This window comes from Carica papaya, chromosome 3 (genome assembly GCF_054855325.1).
Source record: "Carica papaya isolate Zhongbai chromosome 3, ASM5485532v1, whole genome shotgun sequence".
Lineage (NCBI taxonomy): Eukaryota > Viridiplantae > Streptophyta > Magnoliopsida > Brassicales > Caricaceae > Carica > Carica papaya.
In genome coordinates, this window is record NC_142311.1 from 5,452,730 (window position 1) to 5,477,666 (window position 24,937).

A 24,937-nucleotide genomic window follows, 5' to 3' on the forward strand; every position below is an offset into this window, starting at 1 on the left:
GAACTAGTATAGAAAAAAAAAAAGTATTATTTTCATTATAATTTATATAAGGGTAAAAAAAAGCTTAAAAAAATAAACCATATAAAAAGAGTTATTCTGTAGTTTTATGTTTATTTTCTAAAAAATAAATATATTAAAATTTAACTTTTTTTTGATAATTTTAATAAAAAAATTTATTTAAAAATAATAATTATTTTACTAAATAATTTATAATTAAAGTAAAAGTATATTGATTAAATGTATTTTAATTAATAACTTATAAGTCAATGGACATATTAATGGGGCCAGAGAACCATTGCTCCACAATCCTACCATATATGTATACATAATTTACATAATAATTGTTTTATGTATTTTGAATGAAGAAGACTTTGAAGGTATTAAACGATATTTACTTTAATTTTTATCGTGTTAAAATAACTTATAAGGTAATATAAAATTTTTAAAAAATATTATGAATATTATTTTTTAATCATGCACATAATCACACAACATAAAGAGTAAGAAAAAAACATACACAATATTTTACGTGGTTCGATAAATATATATATATCAACAATTAAGATTGATAATAAATTTTTTCACTACGAAAAATAATAAAAGTACATTAAATTAGTCAAATTGCAAATCATTATATATACAAATACTTAAGTTTTTTTTTTTCAAAACATTCATAGAATATATCATAATTTTCTCATAATATATACATAATCAAATTGCATACAAAATATTTACTCAACATTCATAAACATTCTTATGATATATCTATAATCAAACCACATTAACAAAACTTTGAATACCTTATTTATATTCGCAGACAATAAAACGAGCCATTACCCAATTCTTGTCATTATAAAATAAATTTATAAACTGAAATCTCGATTTGCATATTTTGGAACCTCAACATCAATAATATTGTGAGGTGTGTATATTGAAGATCATTTCATGCATTAGAAGAATCTATAAAACATATTTGTACTTACAAAATTCTTATGGAACGGTGAACTAGGTTTGTCAATCAGATAATTTTAGTTATATTTTTAGATAGTTAACATTTTTTAATATTAGTAATAGATTTATCATGACCATAATTTATGAGATCCATTTCTTCCTTATATATAGAGCTCACCTGATATCAATCAAAGTAATTAAATAATTTATAATAAATTAATAAATATATAAACTTTTATTATTTATATTTACAGCAGTCAATAAATAGTCAATATAATTACACATCAAATTTAATTTAACACATAAAGAATTTGTTTTGAGATCACCGGTAAGTAATGAGATTAACTAAAGTTTAATAAAAAAACTTCTATTTAAGTTATATTTGAAATTTTAAGGTAAATAATAAATTGACAGAATTTGCTTTCTGCTGAAAGATTAAATGACATTTAGACTCCATGACATAATGAATAAGGCAGTAATTTATGGAATTGGAAATTCTTGTTTCGATCCCCAGTTGGCTTGTACACAGTCTTTTTGGTTGTATCAAATAAATTATTGGTTCTCAAAAAAGTTTTTATGCTCCGATTTTTGGTAGGTTGTTTATGGGTTTTCATTTTTATCTATTTCTATTTTTATTAAAATCATCTAATCCAATTTTCTATCAAAGTCAGGGAAGTATCGGATTTGTTGATATCCACCATGAACTCGTCTCGTTTTGTACAGGCTCCACAAGAAAATTATGCCATCTTTGTTAAGAGGCCTGTACATAAATGGGTGTTGGTGAATTAGAAGGGCAGATATGTCATTTTATATTTTAGTAGATGAAAGATTTTGAGAGGGAAAGTCATCACATGAAGTTTATCAAAATCTAATTTTCCCAATTGAAAATCAGTAAAAAAATATTTTCCCATTCTTCATCCAAAATTTCGTTAGCGGAAGAGAGCGCCACGAGTTAACGATGGCGTCCTCATTCGCCTTGCCCGCTTCCTCTTCATTTTTCTGTGACAGCAACAACGCTCAGCGTTGCTCTTGCTATAATCTCTTGCGCCACGCAAGGTTACCAGTGTCAAATGCAGGGCGGAAGCTTAGGGGGAGGTATTTTAAGACATCCATTTCCATTTGTGCCATTGTTGCAGAGAAGAAGAGCGCGATGCAGTATAGGAAGCTAGGTGACTCTGATCTTCAAATTAGTGAAATCACTTTGGGAACGGTGAGAAGTTTGCTTTCTTAGTAATCGGTATTTTACTTTTGGCTTCTTTTCTATTGCATTTCAGTTAGATTTGTCCGTTATGGCTTTCAACTAGTAAGTGTGTCTAGCGTCGTCCTTGTTTTGTATTTCGAAGTGAAGATTTCTTAATGAAGCGGGCCGTTACTTGTTTATTCAAGGTAATTAAAGATGCAAGTAATCTGTCTTGAAATATATTTTAAATTAACTACAGCTAGAAATGAATTCTTCTATGATATCCTCCGACGTCAATGCAGGGGTATGGTGCCTGCCTCTTATGCAATTTTGGTCTTAATTCTATCCACTATAATCTATACTTGTGATTCTGTTAGCCCTTGGCGGTAAATGGTAATCACGCAAGTTTTATCTTGTAATGAATATATCCACAACCTGCATGAGTCACCATAGCTGGAGAGCAGGGGTTGATTCGGTTAATTAAATATGTAGAAGAGCAGGAGTTTATATGTAAATGGATTAGATATAAGATTTTAGATATAGAAGGAGGAGTTAAGGTGAATGAGTGACAACTAAAGCTGGTCATTTTTGCTACTTAGAATTAACTATTCATAAGGAAGAAGAAAATGTTGCATATGTTATGTGAACTTGGAAAAATGGATACGTTCTTGTCCTATTTTGTTTCCACATATGTTACTGATAAAGTTTTGTTACATTAGAAATCTCTGATTTTAGTTATGCTCTACTAAACTGAATGTAGATAGATAAGGAACTGGTTGATCCGATATCTTATAGCTATGTCATAAGCATCTATATACATGGTTTTGAGTGTGAGTCTTTGTTTCTTTGCTTATGGTTGTGCCTATCTCTTTAGCAAGAATGGAACAAGTTACTCCAGCGCCAGGAAAATTACAAGTTTCCTATCATTGCATGGATGTTGATTATTTGTTTTCCCTTTTTTTTTTTTTTTCCAATAGGAGTCTTAATAAACAGTTTTGAGTTTTTTTTTTTGTAATAATCTTTGACAGTTTGATTTTATAAAAAGAATGTTTTAATTTTCAGTTGAAAACTATATATGGCATCTTTACTACTGAACCTTTACAGCTTGAATGGTTGGGAAATACTTTTGTAAATGAACTTTTGACTTAAGTCAATTGTAACTTCCCTGATGTTGTATTCAAATGCTTCAGATGACATTTGGAGAACAAAACACAGAGGAAGAAGCACATGAAATGCTCAATTATGCATTTGAGCATGGCATCAATGCTATTGACACTGCAGAGGCTGTAAGTTCTTTTGCACAGCTTTGTCAACTATATAAACACAAACCAACTCCTTTCTTCAGTAATTATTCATGAGATTAAAGTATCATCAATTTTTGACTTTATTTTCTTTGATGATATGAATCATGTAAAGAAACTTATTGGGTTAACCATATTGCTGCTAGAAATTGGAATGCACTTAGTGATGAGATTACTGCTGGTTACAAAACAATGAAATTGAAGGTTCTTACTGACAAGACTCCCAACTAAAAAATGAGAAAAATAGCAACCGAAGGGGAGCAGAAAAAACCAAAATGATGGAGAAAGGATTGTTTGTCTTATATTATTTGAAATAATGATGAATGGTTGTGTCGCAAACTGCAATAATTTATGTTTTACTTTATTGTGGCTGTCCTCAATGATCTTATTTGTAGATATACCATAATTCCAACTTCAGACAAAAGAAGAAATTATCCATCTGCCTTTTTTGGAAGATTTGGTTCCACTAAATTTGATGTGTCCTTACAAGGAGATTTCTATTTATTCAGATTTCTTAGTGCCCCTTCAATTAGTTGTCAGTTGTTAGTTGCTTGTTGTGATTTCAACCTTTTATTTTGTAGTACCCAGTTCCAATGAAGAAGGAGACTCAAGGGAGAACAGATCTATATATTGGTAGTTGGTTGAAATCTCAGCCTCGGGATAAGGTATATTGGTGATAATAAATTAGCTGCAAATAAAGCTCTGTTATTTGTTGACCTAGGGAAAAATTGTTTGATTGACATTTCATGACTTCTAGGAATATAATAATTGCATCAAGATCACTGATTACTTGACTGCATCCCAATGATATGATCCTTACAATTTCTTTCCAAACTGCTCTCAAATGTTTTAGCAAAATCCTCCTGCAAAAATCTGTTATGCTGGTTTGATAGACTATGATTTTTTTGGGAAGCTTGGTTGTCTCTGAAGGTGGAAAATTCATGCATGTTTCATTTATGAATCATCTCAAAGGTATATCAGATCCCTTTTAATATTTTTGCATGCTTTTTGTAAGGTCTTTCTGACGCAGTCCTGATGCATAACAAGAAGACTCTAAAACGCACATATTTCAGTGATAAAAGATATTTATGTAATTATAACATTAATATATTATTAAGGTGTTTAACTTAGTTAGAAATTATTAAATATAGGTTTAGTTTTAGTATGAATTTGTTATTTTTTATTTAGTTAGGATGCTATTTAATTATTCTATAGATTATTCAATTAATAGGGTATTTTAGTTTAGTTATTTGCTAGACTAGTTAGATAATTTTTATATGAAAAATTGAGTTACTTGATTTGATTATTAAGACCTAAGATCTCTGGTTTTTCTTCTTAATAAATTTTCTGTAAATATTGTGCGTAAACTCTCTTTGTCCTACATTAATTAGTGTAAGAGCCTAACTTAAATCATCACATTACTATAATTTTGTACACACACTCACAACCTACTCCCAAAACAGTAGCATCACAAACCTCAAAGCAAAATGAAGAAGAAACTGTAATTACGATTCACTATGCAGCAGTACACACATGTCTAAGTTAGAGTCTATTGGCTATAAACAGCGTCAGTGCCCTGACCATCAAAAGAAGAGGACATTGACTAGCCTACTCACCAGATCTCAAGCCACTGTGGTTGCTGCTTCCTTCCTAGGATCCAATAACCTACTGCGACAACAGAATCAAGGTTCCCACATGGCTCCTTGGCTGGAAGAGAGGTAATAAATTACCACTAGTAGCAAGAGCATGACTTGCTCCTGCCTACCGGTGCTTGTGGGTTCAGAAATTTTGAAGCCTCTGTTGGTTCATTCAAAGCGGTTTGACTCAATTCAGTTTGAATTTTCTAGTTCAACCATCTTCAAATTGGTTCTCAACATTACAGAATAGCATCAACACAAAGTTCATGACTCATAAGTCACAAAAGCGTGCAACTTATTACAATTATATGACAATTGCACTCACAAGCTTCAATTGTTAGGAAGACAAGTATTAATTCTTATATTGTTTTCTACTGCAACATTTCAAACTCAAAGTCGAGTTTTTACCAAGTGAGGCAGAATGATGCAGACAAAGAAGACCTTGAAATGGATATAATTCAATTATTAATAGGTACTTATGTAATCGTGATGTTTCTGTATAACAAAGTATTTAACTTGTTTAGCGATTAATTATAATTAACTATTGTTTCAAGAGCAGTGGGAAAGGCTAATCTTCTTGGCTACCTTATGTGCTAGAACTCGTGGGAACTATTCTGATCTAGCGATCTCCGAGCCTCATCGGAATTGGTTGGCAATTATTTTGGTTCCATGGGCAGTTTCAGTTTCATGTTCATTTTGATTCTTATGTAATTGATTTTTTCTTTCTACAATTCTTTTAGGACGATGACTTGTTCGCAGTATATATATTATTTTCTTTGCTTTCCTAACATTACTTTCTTTACTAAAACATTAATTATAAATTTATTATTACTTTGAGTTTATTATTTTTTATTTAGTTAGGATGCTATTTAGTTATTCTTTACATCTTATTCAACTAATCAGTTTATTTTCCTGTATATTAGATTTTTTAGATTGACTTAAGCTTTGTTACTTTGATTATATTTTAGTGCGAATAGATAGAATACCATAGTTTAGTTATTTGGTAGATTATTCATATAATTACCATACAAAACATTGAGTTACTGATTTAATATTCAATATCCAGTATCTTCAATTATGGTTCTTAATAAATTTTTTCTAAATGCTGTCCTCAAGCTCTCTTTGTCCTATGCTAAGCTTTGGTATGAGTGATAATCATAGGGATCCATAATAGATCACTCATTTATATTTTTGAGAAGAATTAATTACTCATCTATTTTTTTTGACAAATAAGTACTCATTTATTTAATAAACTTTTAATGATGTACATATTTTTGAATATGCAAGTGTCATGTAAAGAAGGTGATTTAATAACATAATATTTTGCTGAAAGCTTTAAAACTTGTATAGTCTCTGGTCATTGGTGCTTACATGGTCTCTGGTCATTGGTGCTTACATGGATATTCATGTCATGTGCAGGTTATTTTGGCAACAAAAGTCTGTGGTTATTCGGAGAGATCAACTTACCTGCGTGATAATGCCAAGGTTTTAAGGGTAGATGCTTCTAATATTAGAGAGAGTGTAGAAAAAAGCCTCAAGCGTCTCAACACTGATTACATTGATTTGTTGCAAATCCATTGGTACTCATTTTTTTTGCTGCAATTTTAGAATTTTTCATTAGTCATAGGCCAAAAGGATTGCATTTTTCTCTAAGTTGATTTTGTGTTGGTTAACTGGTTGGATTTTCAACAAATCGTATCCTAGTGCTTGTTATGACCATGGAAAACAGAGACAACCTTTTACCACTAATTGTTTATTTTATATGAATAATTTTTTCTTTACAGAAATGATTTTTTCTTTACAGAAACAGACTTATAAAGCTTTGGTTCATCTTATCAAGAAAACAAAATTCAAATCAGAAGGGAAGGACAGCAACATATAAAAAAGAACTAACTTCTTTGTTTTCCTTTTGTTTTAAAGAAAAAATTACTCTCTTAGCACCTAGTCTTCCACCCATCCAATTTAGACCTCTCTCCTAAACTTTTGGGATATATTCCTGGTGTTTTTCTTTTGCAGGTACTCTATAGTTTTTTAGACTAATTTAGGATCAATCCATAGCAAATTAGGGTTAATTTGCTTACTTATGAACTTAGGGATAAAAACCTAGATATTGCACCTAAAATTTCTTAGATGTTGTATCTAAAAAGTCTTTAGCATTTTGGTTGCTTCATACAACCATAAAATTGAGAGTCTCTCTAAATAGTATTGAATAACTTAAACCTCTCTCAGAAAGTTAAGTAATAATAATATTTATAGTGCTCTTAAGTAACTTTTACTAAATATAATTAAACTAAGAAATGCTAATACTAATAGGATTAAGAAATAATATTATTAATACAGGTAAAAAACTAAATATTATAAAGAATGTACCTTAAAGTTACTAAAACTATAATAATAGATTCCTAAGTAGTATTTTCTAATCTATTTACCCAATTTAAAGCTAATCCATTTTGTATTATTCTTTCTTGGTTGGAGAAAACTTATCCACGAATTTAAAAAAAATTAACTTCGAGCTTACCCATGAAAAAATTAGCAAAAATTTTGTGCATAATCATTTTCTTTATACCAAAGATATTGAGTGATTACAATTGTTAAGGAGTGTGAAATTCTAGCGGGAGGATGAAATCAACGACTTGATTGGTGTGTCAAGTTCTCCTTTCATAGAACTTCCATGGAATTGTTTCTTTTTCTTTTGTTTTTTGTTTTGGGGGGGCGAAGGGAAGAGATGGTGATTCTTTGTGCTTCTCCACTTTAGGGTCTGTAGATATATACCTCACTATAGACAAAGAGAAGTATTTACTTGTTGGGCAACCTACTGATTTACTTCGTGTCATTATTAACCATTCCAATGAATATGGCCAAAAAACTGGAGGCATTCAGTGCAGGTTTCTTTGGGTGATATGGAGGGTTGTAGGAGACATAATTTGGTGACATGGAGTGAAGTCAAAAAACCAGTAGCCCTTAGTGGTTTGAGTTCGAGGCCTTTGGTGGAAAATGAATGAGGTGCTGCGGGGTAAATAATTGTCGAGGTTTTTGATCAAAATGAATGAGAAGAATGCTTACAGCTAAATATGACATGGATGAGAGAGGTTGATTCAACTAGACTGGGTCCAAGACCACATGAAAAGGCTTTTGGAAAAAGATTGGCCTTGGTAGGGATAATTTCCAAATGAACATTAGGTGGAGGGTTGGAAAGAGGGATAGGATGAGACATTGAGCGAACCGTGGTTGGAACGTGCTTCACTTAGAGAGCAGTTTCAGATATATGCTGTAGCTCAGCAGAGAGAGTTCAATATTTGTGATGCAGTTTTGGAGACTGGAGGAGGAGCAAAAGAATGACAGGTTTTAGTACGGAGAAATTTGAATGTCTGAGAGATTGTTGAATATGAGAATTTGTTAAGAACTCCGTCCAGTCCCCGTAACTTTGGATGGTAGCAATGACATACCATTGTGGAGCCTTACATCGAATGGGTCCTTCACAATTAAGTCATTTTAAAGACAACTTTTCAAGCATGATGATATTAACGATTCTCTCCCATACAGACAGATTTGGAAGGCTAGAGTTACACGCCGAATTTCTTTTTTTGCTTGGAAGGTTAGCAGAGACTGTATTTTGACCGTTAATAAACTCAGAAGAAGGGGTAAGATTTTGGTGAATGCCTATTATTTCTGCAAGATCTGCTCTGGTGTGCAATAGTCTATAAACTATGAACTATAGTCTTTAGCCTGTTGGGGGAATTAGCCGCTGATGACAGATTCAGTGAGAGATGAAATTTGGGCATGGAAGTATTCGAGTGGTAGGAGGAAACAAGTGGAACTAATACCGCTTACTATCTTTTGGGCTATATGGAAGAGAGGAACAAAAAGGTTTTTGATAGGTTGATGATATTGATAGTTTTGACTCATTCAAGAATAGATTTTTTCAGATCCTTGGTTTTTTATTGTTGGATCATCCTCTTCATTCAATAAAGGATTTAGGGAACTTCTTGACACTTCAATTGATTTGTAAATTTTTGTAAATGGGCGGGAATCCCCTTGATGCCAATATTAATTCATAGTACACATTTTTTATTTAAAAAAAAGACGGTGTACAGTTGGGAATTTTGGAAATATAATATTTCATTCTTCTGTGCAGGCCAGATCGATATGTTCCATTATTTGGTGGAGGATTTTATGATTCCTCAAAATGGAGGTCAAGTGTGCCATTTGCAGAGCAACTGAGGGCTTTCAAGGAGCTCATCGATGAAGGAAAGGTGATGCCTGTATTACTGTAGATAAGAAACTTATCTTATTATGCTCTTATGTGCTTGTATAATGGATGGAGGCAAAGAAAACAAACCATTATGTGTACTGGAGTACTTGAATGTTAAAAATAGAGTATCCTCTTATAGTGCGCAGATCAATTTGTGTCGCTATCTCCCAAAGAGATTGGATTACTTTTCTATTAGCTTTCTTTTTCTCCTTTGTGTTAGAGGATCTTCCTTGATGTATTTTCTTCTCTCTCTCTTTTTGTTACTGTTTTTTCTTTTATAAGAACAAAAACAACTATTTCAGCTGACATCAAGCTCAATGCTTTTATAATCATTTAGGTTAGGTATATTGGTGTTTCCAATGAGACTTCATATGGAGTGATGGAGTTTGTCCATGCAGCTAAAGTTGAAGGACTGCCAAAGATTGTTAGCATCCAAAACAGCTACAGTTTACTAGTTAGAGGTTTCTTTGAGGGTAAGTTCTTTTCTAACACTTTCCTTTAGAAATTAGCTTTTCCCAGGTAACATTTGACTCCAAAAGTAATTCCTTTCAATACGTACCTAGGGTTAGATTTATGACTTTTTGATCCTGCAATTGCATTCCTATATAGTTAGACCTTACACTTTGATCCAATGTACCATTGTTTTCTGATGCCTTCTTCTCTCATAATTCTTAGTTCCTATATAGTTAAAAACTTTGGAGTGGATACAAGTGGGGTTCATTGGCTACCAAGAGCTGGAAACTTCAACTTAGTCACATATGTGATCTGAACTTGTCTTGAACCTAGTAACTGAAAATTGGATGCTGTAATTGTTGATTGCAGATTGAACTCACAATCTATTTCTTTAATACTAGTTGAAGGTTGATGTTTATTATCGAAGAAACCAATCCTGCAGATAAAAATAATAAAACTGAAATGTCACAGAAGAAAAAAAATTCAATAGGTTCTTCTACCTCAGAAAATCAGCTGAGATACACGAATTTTCTTCTTTTAAATTTTCAAATGTTGAGGCCAGTGTCCAGCTGTGCATTTTTCTGAAGGTAACTCTAACATATTGTAATTCTCATTTGTTGGTTTGTTGCAGTTGATCTTGTTGAAGTATGCCACCCGAATAATTGCAATATTGGCCTACTCTCTTATTCTCCACTGGGGGGTGGTTCACTGAGTGGAAAATATTTAGATAGTGATTCTGAAGCTGCAAGGCAAGGAAGGTTTAACCTTTTCCTAGGCTACATGGAGAGATACAATAAATCACTTGCCAAGGTAATATGGCTGATATATGTAAGTGATAGATATATTAAAAAGCTTTTAAAATCATCATCCTTCGGAAACAATATGCTCAACTAAGAAAAATACTCCTGGTTTGAAGAGGTAATTCTTTTTGCCTTTCATTTGAAAGTAGAACTTTTGAAGCATCAGATACCTTCCCACTGAAATTTTTCAACCATGGATGTACATGAGGCTTCATCTTCAAAAATTTCAAATAGCATAAAATGATGATACATGACTAAAATTTACAAAACACATATTGGATAGAAGTCGAAGTTCTCTAACTGTTACCCTGTGCTACTGATGATGTTTAATTTCTTATGAATAAAATTTGATTTACTTTCCCAAAAGAAATGAAATTTTTTAGGAACTGAAACTCTTTTATTGCATGATTTATGGTAACCACCTTCTAGATTCAGATCAATTAGAAAATGAAGATCACTTGTCTTTGAATTCTTGGATTCATGCTGCATGTATTGGAATTTCAGGAAGCTACGATACAATACCTTGAGCTTGCCAAGAAGCATGGTTTAACTTTAGTTCAGCTTGCACTTGGCTTCGCACGAGATCGTCCATTTATGACTAGTTCAATCATTGGTGCAACTTCTGTGGAGCAGCTAAAAGAAGATATTGATGCTTTTTTAATGACTGACCGCCCTTTGCCAACAGAAGTAATGGCAGGTATTGAAGCAACTTTCAAGAGATACAAAGATCCTACTATGTTCTGAGACTCAAAATTTAAAAAGCCATATCATCCTTTTCTTTTTTTTTTTTTTTCCTGGTATGTAAAATAAATGATGTCTGGGTAAAAATTAATTTATCTTGTTCATCAATTAATTAGTTATTTTTTTTACAATTTTCTACTAGTAGTCAAGACTCATGTTAATCATCCAAGAATATATATAGTAAACAATATCTAGTAGATTTGAGAGTAAACAATATCTATTGGTTAGAAAAAATCCTTATTTGTCTTGTCTATAACATGTTGGATATAGAATGAAGTCGGCAATGGAATCTCTTCTAAATGAACATTATTGAATCTTATTCAATAAAATAAAGACATCTGAGTTTTTCCTTATGTAATAATCTCCTAATATAAGTACATAAGTGTGAACCATTAGTGAATTTGTTAATTTTGTATGATTTATTTTCTTAAACTTATGGAGTTGCTAGTCATTTGGATATAGTATGTTCCATATACGTTTTTTTAAATTTTATAAATTTACATGTAAATTCACATAATTAAAAAAATATGAATTTTTTTAATGAAAAAAAAAAGAATATGGAATTTTTTCATGAAATAACAGAACTTTATTTCATGTATACTGAACGGTATGGCATGGTTCTTTCTCGGACAGAGTTGAACAAAATCTGGTTCACAAATCGATGTTTATTGATTGGTAGGTTAAGAAATTCATATTAATTTTTATTATATTATGAAAAATATATACATAGATACAAATATTCTAGTTGAACTTATTGAGATTTGCAAATGAATTTTATAAATTAAGATGTTGTAGTCTCAAAATAATAAGTATATCTGTTAAATTTCAATATAATTGTCTTAACATGCATTAAATAATTGTTATATATGTGTTAAGTGTTAATAACCAAATAGTTATTTGGCATATTTTGGTATATAATTCATTCATTTTTATTTATATTTTTAACTTTAAAAAATTGAAGTTTTTTTAAAATTTAATATAAAATAAAATTAATTTTATTTGAAGTTAGGGAGAAAAATCAAATAAGAAAGGGAGTGAAAAGAAAATAAAAATAAGAAACAAGTATTTGAAAAGAAGTTTAATTACGTGGAAACAGGGAGAGAAGCGCGCCATTATCTGACCTGAATTCCTTTTGAGCTGCAAACCTCCCTAAACTTCTGAACCCAATTCCTTCCCCTCTCATTTCGCCTTCTCTCTCTCTCTCTCTCTCTCTCTGTACAATCAAACAATCGAACAAACCAAACATCAATTGCTTCTTCATCCATCTTCCCTCTCTCTTACACTTTTTGCATTATCTACTTTACCACTGCGAAAGATATCCTAAAACTTAAAAAACTCAATATCTACTCGTCGTTTCTGCTTATCCGGATCTTCTCCGTATGATCCAGAACACAACTATTTCGAACTTGGATCGTCGCTAATGGACTTGATCTTTTTCTGATTTTACATTTTCTGTTTGTTTCACTTTCTAATTTTAGTTTATTTGGAGGAGATTTCTGTTTCATGAGAGGCCAAACCAGAAAACATATGCATCTATGAAGACAGGGGCACGGGAGTCGCCGCCGCACCACCTGATGCTAGAGCTTCTTCTCCTCCGGCGGTTTCCCTTCAAATTTTTCAGATGGAATGGCAGATCCTGTTAGCTATGGCAACCCTGAGCGTGACATCGAGCAAGTTAGTTCTTGTCTTTTCACTCGTTTCCCCATTCACCCCACACCACATAACTTATCCTGTTTGGTCGACCAAGAAAACTGAGCGAGAAAGACGAACGAAGAAATTATGTGGACTTTCATTGGCTTTAGTTTCTTGCGAAACGAAATTATGTGTATAACAAATCAGACCTACTTTTGCCTGGTTCAATTAGTTCCTAGAGATTATTTGCTTTTGAAGAACCAATAAATACTGCCTGATGCATTGCTTCAGTCAGTTCTTGCTTACCTTCCTTTGATTAGTTTCTGTGTGATTGCTGAGAAATTTGAGTAGAAAAAAGGCCATAGGAAAGGAATTTGCAATTCAATAATTTATTTCATTTTTGTTTTGTTCTGTTTTGTTTTATTTCTTATGAGAAAAGGATTTCACGTAAAAGCACTTGAATAGTGTACTCAGTCTAATTTAGTGCTTGTCACACTATTTTATTTGTTCTAACAAATAATGAGAAAAATGAATAGACCTGTGCCTTGAAGTTTTTTCTTTTTTCTTCAATTTTCCTACACGACAACATGTGTAGACCATATTTCTTTTAGGAATCTGCACCATGTTCTATGATCAATAGAATAAGGTAGTCCTAATTTTAGTAGGTGATATTTCAGGCCAGTATTCCAGTACAGTATGATCTCAACACATGCTTGTTTTTGTGCTTGAAGTTGTGCACTGTGAATCAAATATAAGTTGTGTAGTTAGTTCTTTGACCAATGATAGGCTTATACAGTAGAAAACTTTATCTTTTTCTCTGCAACTGGAAATTGGAAAGCAGGAACAAAAAGATTCAATTTTCATGTTTTTTCTGCTGCCTATTAATTGGTTATATGAAGAATAAGGAGCACAAGATGTTATAAAGTAGTGATTTTTTTTGCTGGAGTGTTGGATTCTGTGACTAGAGTGTAATATTGATATGTTCAGCCACCGTGTCCTGCACATTTTATTGGAATAAAATGATTTGCATGGTCCCTTTGTGGCTGTGCATGGTTTTGTTAGGGGATTGATATTTTCAATTATGCGATGGAATTGAGAGGCTATTTTATGGTGACATCTGCTCCATTTCCTTGTTTTGTATTTTGTTTTCTTCTGTTTAGTTGGAGGATTTCTTCTCCTCTCTCTTTTTATTCTCTTTCTCTCTTAAGGGTATCTTCTTCTTGGATTAAAAAATAATAAAAAGGACTTAAGTTTGCTGGATGCTTAAAATATTTATAGTCTTACATGCAATGAGAAAAAAGATTAGGTTGGAAGGGAACATGAGAGAGAAAAAATCAATCTTGACATCAGCAGAAAATTTTCAAAAGCGGACCATGTTGTCTTTTTATGGAGCAGATCTCCCACTGCTAAATCCCCCTGAATCTTGTTTTAGTTCCTACTTCTAACAAAGAATGATGATAGGAAGGTATTGAGTAACTTGTCACTTTCAATAATATATATGCAGGGGGAGGAGGTCTCGTAGTAGATCCTTGGAGTTTGCAGAGATATATTAAGAAATAAAATGCTGTGTAATTTCTTTTATGAAGGCTGCCAATTTTGATATTTCTTCAGGGTTTTGGAAAATTTTTAAAATTTCATCCAAGATTAGCCATTTTTTAAAATGATGATTTATGTTGCAACTTGGTGAGTTATTTATTTTTGTTCGCTATTTTTTTTGAAGGCACTTGTTACTTTGAAAAAAGGTACTCAGTTAATAAAGTATAGCCGGAAAGGAAAGCCCAAGTTTCGTCCATTCAGACTTTCATTGGTGAGCTATAATTCTATCAAACTGAGATACTCTTTTTTATTTCTTCTTTAATATTAATGTAAGTATTCAGCTTTTGGCAATATCATTATGTTGATAAAACAGCATGCTGCATTATGTTCAGAATAAATTCCTCTAGGACGATTCAAATCATCGAGTATATGACCTTTCTTTTAAATATACGGTTGAACTTCACATAACAATTCTGGTGTGCGAGACAGGGTTGTGCTTGTCCAGATGGAATGCTTGTGTTTGCCTGGAATGTAAGTGCAGTAAATTAGCTGAAAGGGATACAGGAGAGGATCATTTTAACAAGTGTAATGAAGGCGAAATTTTATTGTGACATTTACTGACATGCTGATGTACTAAAGAATCTTTATATTCAATAATCATAAGCTATCTCAATATCCTTACAATGATGCTCCCATATAGGCTACTAATACATCTTAAAGGGAAAACTAAACCTATATAGAAAAATAAGAAAAATAACATAATGGAAACAAAATCATGAATAGGTAGGTAATGGAATTCCTAATAGGAAATTGCTTAAATTTTCAGAACTAAAATTTTCTAAAAAGTCCAAGTAATTGTAGCTGCGTATAAAAATATTATATTTATCTTACTACTAGAAAGGTAAGTTCTAGTGCTAAGTTTTTCAAAATTAGCTTTTTCTTGTTCTCTATCATGTTTCATATATTTTAATATGGAGAATTGTTCTTACTAATATTTTTTCACTTCCAGTTAATGAATGGAAAACTGAGAGGAAACATTTATACAATTCTTAACAGAAAATAGAAATTTATTTGGTTATTTTCTCAAGATTTTGCTGAAAATAATTGTTGATTACTAAATCTTTTAGTTCTCATTTGAATCCATTCTGGTGGTCAACTACAATGACATTATCTTCCATCACAACAGGATATGTCCTAAATCGAGCATTTCGTTTTTATTTCTTTTTTCATTCATACTCAGGCATCTTGATGAACTATGATGGAGATATAGAGAAAGATTATACTGGTTTCTGATATATATTTAACTGCTGCTGTATTCTGAGACTGTTTCCAGAGAATTTTATCTGATGTTTTAAAAAAATTTCACAAGTAATCTATATTTATATTGATCCCCTTAAGAAATTTTAGCTCCGTTTATCAATAACTTTAATTAGCATGCCCCCAACTACGATAAACATTGCTTCTTTCTATATGCCTGTCTCTTTCTCTCTCATTGGTATGTTTATCGCTCATAGAGTCATGATAAAAAATGTAACTTTTTAATCTATATGGAATGTGCTAACTTTTGTGTTCCCTCAATGAATGATTATCATGCATCTGCCAATAACCTTAAGTGTATAAATGATTCCAATTTTAGTGTTCCTAACAGGATGAAACGACATTGATTTGGGTCTCTCATGGAGAGGAAAGAAATCTGAAACTATCTTCTATTTTACGGATCATCCCTGGACAGAGAACTGTGAGTCTCAACACCTGTTTGAGTGCTAATAAATGACTTTTATGCAGTTAAAGTGGTCTTCTATTATAGTTCAAACACTTCCATCTCCAAGTTCAAGAAATAACCAATATTTGTTACTTGTTACAGGCTGTGTTCAGAAGATACTTACGCCCTGAAAAAGATTATCTATCATTTTCACTTTTATATAACAAGGGGGAAAGATCTCTTGATCTGGTCAGTGCAAGAGGCGATCTATTGTTAAAGAATTTTCATTTTTGATAATCTTAAATCCACTTATAACCTTTTTGCTTGGTCGTTTCCCCAGATCTGCAAGGACAAAGTTGAGGCAGAGGTTTGGTTTGCAGGCCTTAATTCATTAATTGCACAAAATCGTACTAGATCTGCAAGGAGTGAAATTTCTGATGTGAGTTTCTTTCAATGCAAAAACATTTTTGTCTTGAAATCTTCAGTTTACCTTATTTCTGCTTTGTGGATTTTCTATTACTCTTCCTCTTTTAGGGAAAGGGGGAGAGAGCTTTTAAAGCTGTCACTTTTGATCAGAGTTGGTTCAAATTCTTTGAAGTATTTGCATTAGACCTTTTAGTTAATAAGTTAAAAGTCTTTTCAGATACTTTTACTGCACGAGTCAAAATCTGAATAATTAAAGAGTATGCAAACTCACACTCTGTACCTACGTTAATTTGGTTACACCTGCAGATTCTTAGCATAAAAATGCGTTGCATCCAATTAGTAAGTAAAAAGTAGATTTTTTTCTCCTTTGATTCCAGATTTCGCCAAAACAAGAGATTATTTAATGAAATGCTGCAAAAGCCAACATAGCCAGTATATATACATACGAGAAATAGCACTTGTTATGTTGCTGCCATTTTTTTGTTCCATGTTAGATTAATGGTATGGGTGTCCAAAATATATCTCAAGTCCATCAAGGTGCAAGAGGTCATAAAGGAATTGGTTAAAATTTAATATTGAACTGCATTGAGAAAACTTACCGCATCAATCTTGCATTAGGAATTGAAATAATTTGATAATGTCCTTGGCATCTTGCACTTTATAAGCATTCGTCAAAGCTGGGAATTTGGAGAGCATGGAGTGATGAAGTTGATACTATTTTTTTTTTGATAGTGATATACTTCAAACCTCTAAATTTAAAATTCTTAGGTATCTATTTCACCTAAATGATAATGATTTGTTTTCTTTTTTTTTGGGTAGTCATATATTTCAAACCTCTAAATTTAAAATTCTTATGTATCTATTTCAGCTAAATGATGGTGATTTATTTTCAAACGGCCGTCCTTTTGGTGCTGCCCTAGAGTTCGCAAGTACTATTCCCCGTGGTAGGGCATCTGTTGATTTAGGTTCTCCATTAAGTTTGGCAGGCTCAGATGTGGGTTCAGAACGCACAAGTATGCAGCTAAGAACAAGTAATGCAGATGGTTTTCGAATAAGTGTTTCAAGCACTCCTAGCTGTTCAAGTGGAGGATCTGGTCCAGATGACATAGAATCGCTGGGTGATGTTTATGTGTGGGGAGAGGTCTGGAGTGATGGGATTTTATCTGATGGTTCCATGAGTTCACTCCCTATGAAAGTCGATGTGCTGACTCCTAAGCCCCTAGAATCTAATGTTGTTCTTGATGTTCATCAGATTGCTTGTGGTGTACGACATGTTGCCCTTGTAACAAGACAAGGTGAGGTTTTTACATGGGGAGAGGAATCTGGGGGTAGACTTGGACATGGAATTGAAAAAGACTTTAGTCGCCCCCATCTTGTTGAGTTCTTGGCAGTTACTAATGTAGAATTTGTTGCTTGTGGTAAGTATCATACTTGTGCCGTGTCTACAGCTGGTGATTTATTTACCTGGGGAGATGGTACGCATAATGCCGGACTTCTTGGTCATGGCACTGATGTTAGCCACTGGATACCAAAAAGAGTTTCTGGTCCATTAGAAGGACTTCAAGTTTTATCTGTCGCATGTGGTGCATGGCATTCAGCATTGGCAACTTCTAACGGGAAACTATTTACATTCGGTGATGGAACATTCGGTGTTCTGGGCCATGGAGATCGAGAAAGTGTTTCATATCCAAAAGAAGTTCAATTGTTGAACGGTCTAAAGACTATCAAAGTTGCATGTGGTGTATGGCATACTGCTGCTATTGTAGAAGTTATGGGCCAGTCTGGTGCAAATGTTTCATCAAGAAAATTGTTCACATGGGGTGATGGTGACAAATATCGATTGGGTCATGGAAACAAGGAAACTTATCTGCTTCCGACTTGTATCTCTTCACTTATTGACTACAATTTTCACCAGTTAGCATGTGGACACACCATGACGGTTGCCCTTACTACATCAGGACATGTATTTGCCATGGGAAGTAATACATATGGTCAGCTAGGAAACCCAAACTCTGATGGTAAGTTACCTTGCTTAGTACAAGAGAGATTAGTAGGTGAATTTGTCGAAGAAATTTCTTGTGGTGCTTATCATGTGGCTGTCCTGACGTCAAGAAGTGAAGTTTTCACTTGGGGGAAAGGTGCCAATGGAAGATTGGGGCACGGGGACATTGACGATCGGAGAACTCCAACATTGGTCGAAACTTTGAAAGATAGGCATGTAAAGAATATTTCATGTGGCTCAAATTTCACTTCTAGTATATGCATCCACAAGTGGGTATCTGGAGCTGATCAATCAGTTTGCTCTGGATGCCGGCAAGCATTCGGATTTACAAGGAAAAGGCATAACTGCTATAATTGTGGTTTGGTGCACTGCCATGCTTGCAGTTCTAAGAAGGCAATGAGAGCAGCACTAGCTCCAACTCCAGGAAAACCACACCGTGTATGTGATGCTTGCTATGCAAAACTTAAAGCTGCTGAGTCGGGTACCGCTTACAATTTCAACCGGAAAGTTACTTCTGCTAGACGTTCGGTAGATGGTAGAGAAAGAATGGACAGAGGAGAGGTGCGATCTTCAAGGATTTTGCTGCCTCCTACTACAGAACCGATAAAATACCTTGAGATCAAGTCAGGGAAACCTGGGTCCAAACCTGATTCTCCTTCTATTGTTAGGGCTTCACAAGTTCCTTCACTCTTACAATTGAAAGATATTGCATTTCCTAGTTCATTGAGTGCTCTTCAAAACGCCTTTAGGCCTGTTGTAACATCACCAACAATCCCAGCACCAGCAGCACCACCATCACGATCACCATCACCTCCACCAGCTCCACCTACTAGACCGACATCACCTTACTCGCGCAGACCAAGCCCACCACGCCCTGCTGGTTTTTCCAGGAGTGTGATTGATAGTCTGAAAAAAACGAACGAAGTCTTGAACCAAGAAGTGGCAAAGCTGCAAAATCAAGTATTATCTTATACCTTTTGTAATTTGAAAATTATTCCTTGAATCTTTTAAATGACTTTTCTAATGATTGTTTCACTGAGGTGACTTCTCTACCTGTTAATGACTTCAGATAAGAAGTTTGAAGCAAAAGTGTGATGCTCAAGATATTGAGATCCAGCGACTAGAAAGAAATACTAGAGAAGCTGTTTCACTAGCTGCAGAGGAATCCTCCAAGCATAGAGCAGCAAAGGAAATCGTCAAATCCATCGCAGAACAGGTACATTCTAAGTTTACCTTATGCTTTGCTTAGGCAGGAGTAATATTCTCAATGTTAGTCTTTTCAGTGAGTGATTAAAAGCCTATAAACAAAGTGCAATCAAACTTGGCAATCTACGGCTAAACATAAAAAAGCATGTTGACAAGAAGCATGCCAGTGATCCAGAAAATCGGAACAAGGATTTAGAAAATTTAATTAATAGGTAAAAATTCTTTGTGAATTGTGAGTCCAATAGAAATTTCTAGGTTCCGATCTCAGATGGGAAATTTGATTTATGATGCTGCAGTGGATGATGCAAGATTTGTTGGTCTGACAAAATTATGACCATGCCCTTCAGGTATTGAAGACTAGGAGAAAGTGTATTTCCTTATTGGAGGTATATTGGAGATCGAGTCAAGAGAGAACTTTTTGTAGGGATTCCTTAAATTTCAATTACAAATCATACAGGATTAAGATATGGAAGACAAATTCTATATTGGTGGGAACTTTAAGACTAAAACAAAACCAATATGGTTTGTGAGTTCAATTTAGATAGGTATTGTTCTGGGAAGAGTAAGGTTAAATATAGAGATTAAGGGGTGTGAAACTATAGCTTCTTGAAATTTAGAGATATAAAAGTTGTATTGAGGTTTAAGAGGTTTCAGAACTAGTTCCTACAAGCAATGCGGGGGAAAGGAAGGGTGCCACATGAAATGAAGGAACGAAGGGAGTGGGAGCAGGTTCAACGTATGTAATTCTATAGTTTGCTATTTTATATAGGAAACGTATACATTGCTACACGGTAATTTATTTACTTAGACAAAGTATATTGTAATATCTTGTGGGTTTTGGCTGCATTCACTTTTTTCATCGTATGTAATACTATAGTTTGCTATTTTATGTAGTACTAATAATTCTTTAGAGGATATTTCCACATGTTTGTATTTGGAAAAGGTATACATGGAACTTCAAGGTTAAACAAACCAAAATTTAAAAAAAGTCCAAAAAAATCTAAAAAAACTAATAAATTATGTATAATGATAAAACTGTGAATCTGTAAATTATGAATTTGCATGGGGAAGTGAAAACAGCAAAAGACAAGATATTACACTCTAATTTCACTTATTTTGATAAAAGAAAAAAACTTTATCAGAAAGAGAGATGAGGTATAGAAAAGGGGAGGATTAGGCATCTTTCACCCAAAAACAAAGAAATAAGAAATATAACAAAGCCTTTGAGACAAAATATAAATCCTATTTCCATGTAAAAGTAGATTGAAAAGGCATTCCTCTAAAAAGACTGGGTTTTATCCCAAAGCAACAGACAAAAATTATCTTATTCCAAATCATGTCATGGACAGAAATTAATGTTTGAAAATTCTAGCATTTCTTCCAACTAGATCACCACAAATGAGCAAAAATAGCCTCTCTTCTTAACACCTTATGTTCCTTTGTCCTCCGAATACCATGCAAAGGAGAGAAGATGAAACTCTCTAAAGTAGGAGGAAACGCCGACTAAACCGAACAAAAAGCAATCTAGTCCTCGAAGTCCACACTTCGGAACAGTGGCGAAGAAGATAATGATCTCTCTCTTAACTATGAGAACTCATAAAAAATATACTAGGAGAAAGAGCTTGAGGTCTCCTGTATTGGAGAATATCATTGTTACTAATCCTATTTAGGACACCAGTTTAATAAAAACTCTTGACCTTAGAGGAAATTTTCATCTAGGGCAGCCAATGAGAAAATCCAAAAAAGATTTATAGGTGTATGGACTTGATGACAAAAGGCCCTAATCAGGAAGATAGGTAGGATAAGGCTGTCAAGAGGGTACCATCAAAGATATCAAACCCAGTGTTTCCCGTTCAAGTTACAGAAGCAAAAGAGTTCCATGAAATGTAATAATGATAAATCCTTGCTCCGCCTTTACCTGTAGGTTTTTCTCATTGTTTAAAATATGGTAGATATTCTCGTAGGGGTAGGTAAAATACTATTTTCCAATATTCTTGTAGACGAACCACATTATTTTCTGATATTCTTATTCTTTTTCTTAACGAGTTCTTAACTGTATCCTTTTAAAATTTTACTTGCATTGAATAATGTCAGTAGTTCTTGATGATGATCTAAATTGTAGATTAAAGGCTGTTATCATTTATTTCTTTTTATTGAAATTAATCTATTATATTTTTGGAAAATAATAAGATTAGGGATTATTTATGTTAAAATTTTTTGATAAAAAGAGGAGGGTTAACAGTTATCATTGTGATTTTCCTCGTGGGTATTAGATTAGAGTATTTCTCTAAATTACTGAATTTATCATCTGCTGCTTGACGTATTGATCATGTACCATTCAACTACCATCTTATTAGTAATTTTATTACAGATTTAAGTTGAAAAAAAGATAGTCTTTATTGTTTATATTCTCGCACACTCCTCACCTACAAAGCTTAGCATGAACATGAATAGGTGAATACGAGTTAAGCACTAACAGGGGAAAAAAACTACTACTACAAGCCAAATATTAAGCAATGGATTTTGCAAAGGTCCAATTTTGGATAGAAAAGTGGCAATAATCAAGTAGGCTTTAAGCTTTCCAAGATTTCAACTGGAAATTTTATTATGTTATTATGGAAAGCCGAAGTTAAATAATTAATTATTTAAAATTTTAAACTAATAAGGAGGACAACACTATATATTTTCTAGTCTTTCGGTTTTAAACTATTTGATAACTAAATACAGCATACTAGTTTTACTATTGTGGCCCAAATTCCTAATTTTACTCAATTCCTAATTTAGTTTTTCATTTTAGGCTTGATGGACCAAATTGCCTTATGATTAGTTGTGTTCAAGTTAACTCTCTCTGCTTTAAACTTTTAACGATAGAAATTTAGTTTCCACTTCTCCAAGTAATAGAAAGTATCAATATAGAATTCAAGGGTGGAGGGAGTGAGAGTAGCTCAAACTCAAGAAAATAATTCTTCTGATTATAGTATGAAGACTAATGTAAAAATTGAAACTCAGAATTGATGACTGAAAATAAAGGAAATTGAAAAGTACTATTTGTATAGGGTGTAATATATTTTTTACCAGTAAGATATTCATTATTATTTTTTTGTTTTGAAATAAAAGTGTGACCAGTAAGATATTCATTATGAAATAACTTCCTACTAAATCATAAGATCAGTATATAAAAATATTTAAAATAATTAGGATACAGAAACATATATTTAATAATTCAGTATTTCTCTTGATAAGTGCAGATGAAGTCTTTTATAAGGCAAACCTGACAATAATAACTCATCTTTAATGAAAATACCTGTAATGTAAGACTGGACATGCATCTTATCTTGCTCTTTCTTTGTGTTGATGATTCACTTATTAGGTATGGCCTTCATTACCTTGTCTTCTTACAGTTGAAGGAGATAAAAGATAAGCTACCTCCTGAAGTTTCTGATAGTGAAACTTTTAAATCCATGAGTACTCAAACTGAAGCTTTTCTAAAGATAGAGAAAACAGTGGAAACTTCTTCGTTGCCCGAAGTATTGGAGTCTGACCACAAAAATGTTCCTGATACAACTTCCTCTGGCAGTGAGCCTCTTAACATCCGGGACAGCAAATTGGAAGCCCAAACAAATACCGTGGGAGCTAATGTCCTGTCTCATGATGGTGGAAGTATCCTTCAGAATGGTAATATTTCTGTTCCTAGTACAGCAGAGACTGTCTCCCAACGAAGCTCACAAAATGACTCACGAGCCCCACAAACTTCAATAATGAGAACTGGAGGAGAACCAGAAGCAATTGAACAATTTGAACCAGGTGTTTATGTAACATATATTCGCCATCCAAATGGCGGCAAAATCTTCAAACGAGTTAGATTCAGGTACTTGATTAAACAGTTTTACCAAGAACTTTTATTCTCGCTGAATCCTCTCCCTTTCTCCATCTCCCTGCCCTCTCGCTCTTCATCATTACATCATGATTTGGTGCCAAAACTGATACTACTATCTGTATTTATGTTCTCATACTTGAAAATGACTATGTATTAGTCAGTACAACTCATCATTTTTATGCAGTGCCGTTAAATATCATTGCATTTGCCTACCTCCATTTTCTCTTTTTATTTAATTTTTTGGCAGTAAAAGGAGATTTGCAGAGCAACAGGCAGAAGAATGGTGGAGTAAGAACAAGGATAGGCTGCTGAAAAAGTACAGTCCACAGATGCAAACAGCTGCTCCAACTGGATCATCATCTCAGCCTCCAGTTTCTGATAAAAACAATGAATCATCCTCACAGCCGCAGCCATCCGACCAAAACAATGAGGCAGGACCAACATCTGAAACTTAGTTTTGCAGTCTGCATAATTTAGGAAAGTGGATTAGCGGATCAGGGAGTTGTTTTGGAAACACAGCTGCCAGGAGCATACTGGCTCCCAGCGTATATGTTGTCTTTCTGCCAACGGACACGGATGGATTTCACATTAAAGTGGTATAGAACTGATAGGAAATCACACACACTGGTTGAATCAGAGAATAGGATTACTTCAAAAGATCAAGTTTTAGACAAAAGTTTACGTTTCATTTTTTTTTTTTACTTTTTATTCATTTGATTCTTGTCTGTGACTACACCGCTTACTCATTTCTCTAATTTGCTAGTCAATCACTGTAGCTGTACAGTAGATGGAGTTGGATATCATGTCTTTTGTAAAGCCAAGTTTGTAAAGCAGTTTTAGTTTTCAGATATACATTCTTTGCTTAATATTTTCCAATCAGATGGTTAAAGATTATTGAATTGGATTTATTTCTACTCAACTTTCTGGCGGCTTCATTCCACGCACAACAGCAAATCTGCAAATGTAGAAATAAAAGAAGATCCGCTTAACAGACATATAGGTTCTTAGGCCAAAAACAAGAAACTGTACGTTAGAGCAAGGCTATCAAGCCAAATAAAAAATGGTTATTAATGTATAATAATTTAGATTTAGATAAGTTCTGCTTTATTCCAGGACTTTGACTGAATAAAAATTTTAAGTTTTATTTTAAAAGTACTTTTTCTGCCAAACAAATAAAATGAAAAGTGCTTATAATAAAATTAAAGGAAAAAAAAATCTAAATTAGATACAAAAATTACAAT

The 24,937-nt window shown here is 33.2% G+C and overlaps 2 protein-coding genes across 2 annotated transcripts; both read left to right on the forward strand.

The window, feature by feature from the left end:
- Positions 1-1,730: 1,730 nt before the first annotated feature.
- LOC110815912 (uncharacterized) lies at positions 1,731-11,668 on the forward strand. Its single transcript, XM_022043887.2, has 8 exons — positions 1,731-2,161; positions 3,322-3,417; positions 4,014-4,097; positions 6,489-6,649; positions 9,205-9,322; positions 9,659-9,794; positions 10,406-10,584; positions 11,079-11,668. Exons 1-8 carry the CDS (start codon positions 1,910-1,912, stop codon positions 11,316-11,318), a joined length of 1,266 nt encoding a protein of 421 aa, XP_021899579.1. The 5' UTR covers positions 1,731-1,909; the 3' UTR covers positions 11,319-11,668.
- Positions 11,669-12,414: 746 nt separating this feature from the next.
- On the forward strand, positions 12,415-24,595 carry LOC110815915 (Regulator of chromosome condensation (RCC1) family with FYVE zinc finger domain-containing protein). Its single transcript, XM_088215244.1, has 10 exons — positions 12,415-12,692; positions 12,794-12,989; positions 14,668-14,754; positions 16,132-16,221; positions 16,348-16,434; positions 16,526-16,624; positions 17,480-19,573; positions 19,683-19,829; positions 23,221-23,687; positions 23,944-24,595. Exons 2-10 carry the CDS (start codon positions 12,942-12,944, stop codon positions 24,149-24,151), a joined length of 3,327 nt encoding a protein of 1,108 aa, XP_088071370.1. The 5' UTR covers positions 12,415-12,692; positions 12,794-12,941; the 3' UTR covers positions 24,152-24,595.
- The last annotated feature ends 342 nt before the right edge of the window (positions 24,596-24,937 follow it).

Excerpts from the sequence above, each read along its gene's own strand:
- LOC110815912 (XM_022043887.2), top strand. The coding sequence starts at position 1,910 with ATGGCGTCCTCATTCGCCTTGCCCGCTTCCTCTTCATTTTTCTGTGAC. Across the intron at positions 3,418-4,013 it reads CTATTGACACTGCAGAGGCT|TACCCAGTTCCAATGAAGAA; the intron begins GTAAGTTCTTTT and ends TTTATTTTGTAG. Across the intron at positions 9,795-10,405 it reads AGTTAGAGGTTTCTTTGAGG|TTGATCTTGTTGAAGTATGC; the intron begins GTAAGTTCTTTT and ends GGTTTGTTGCAG.
- LOC110815915 (XM_088215244.1), top strand. The coding sequence starts at position 12,942 with ATGGCAGATCCTGTTAGCTATGGCAACCCTGAGCGTGACATCGAGCAA. Across the intron at positions 16,435-16,525 it reads GGGAAAGATCTCTTGATCTG|ATCTGCAAGGACAAAGTTGA; the intron begins GTCAGTGCAAGA and ends TCGTTTCCCCAG. Across the intron at positions 16,625-17,479 it reads CAAGGAGTGAAATTTCTGAT|CTAAATGATGGTGATTTATT; the intron begins GTGAGTTTCTTT and ends TATCTATTTCAG.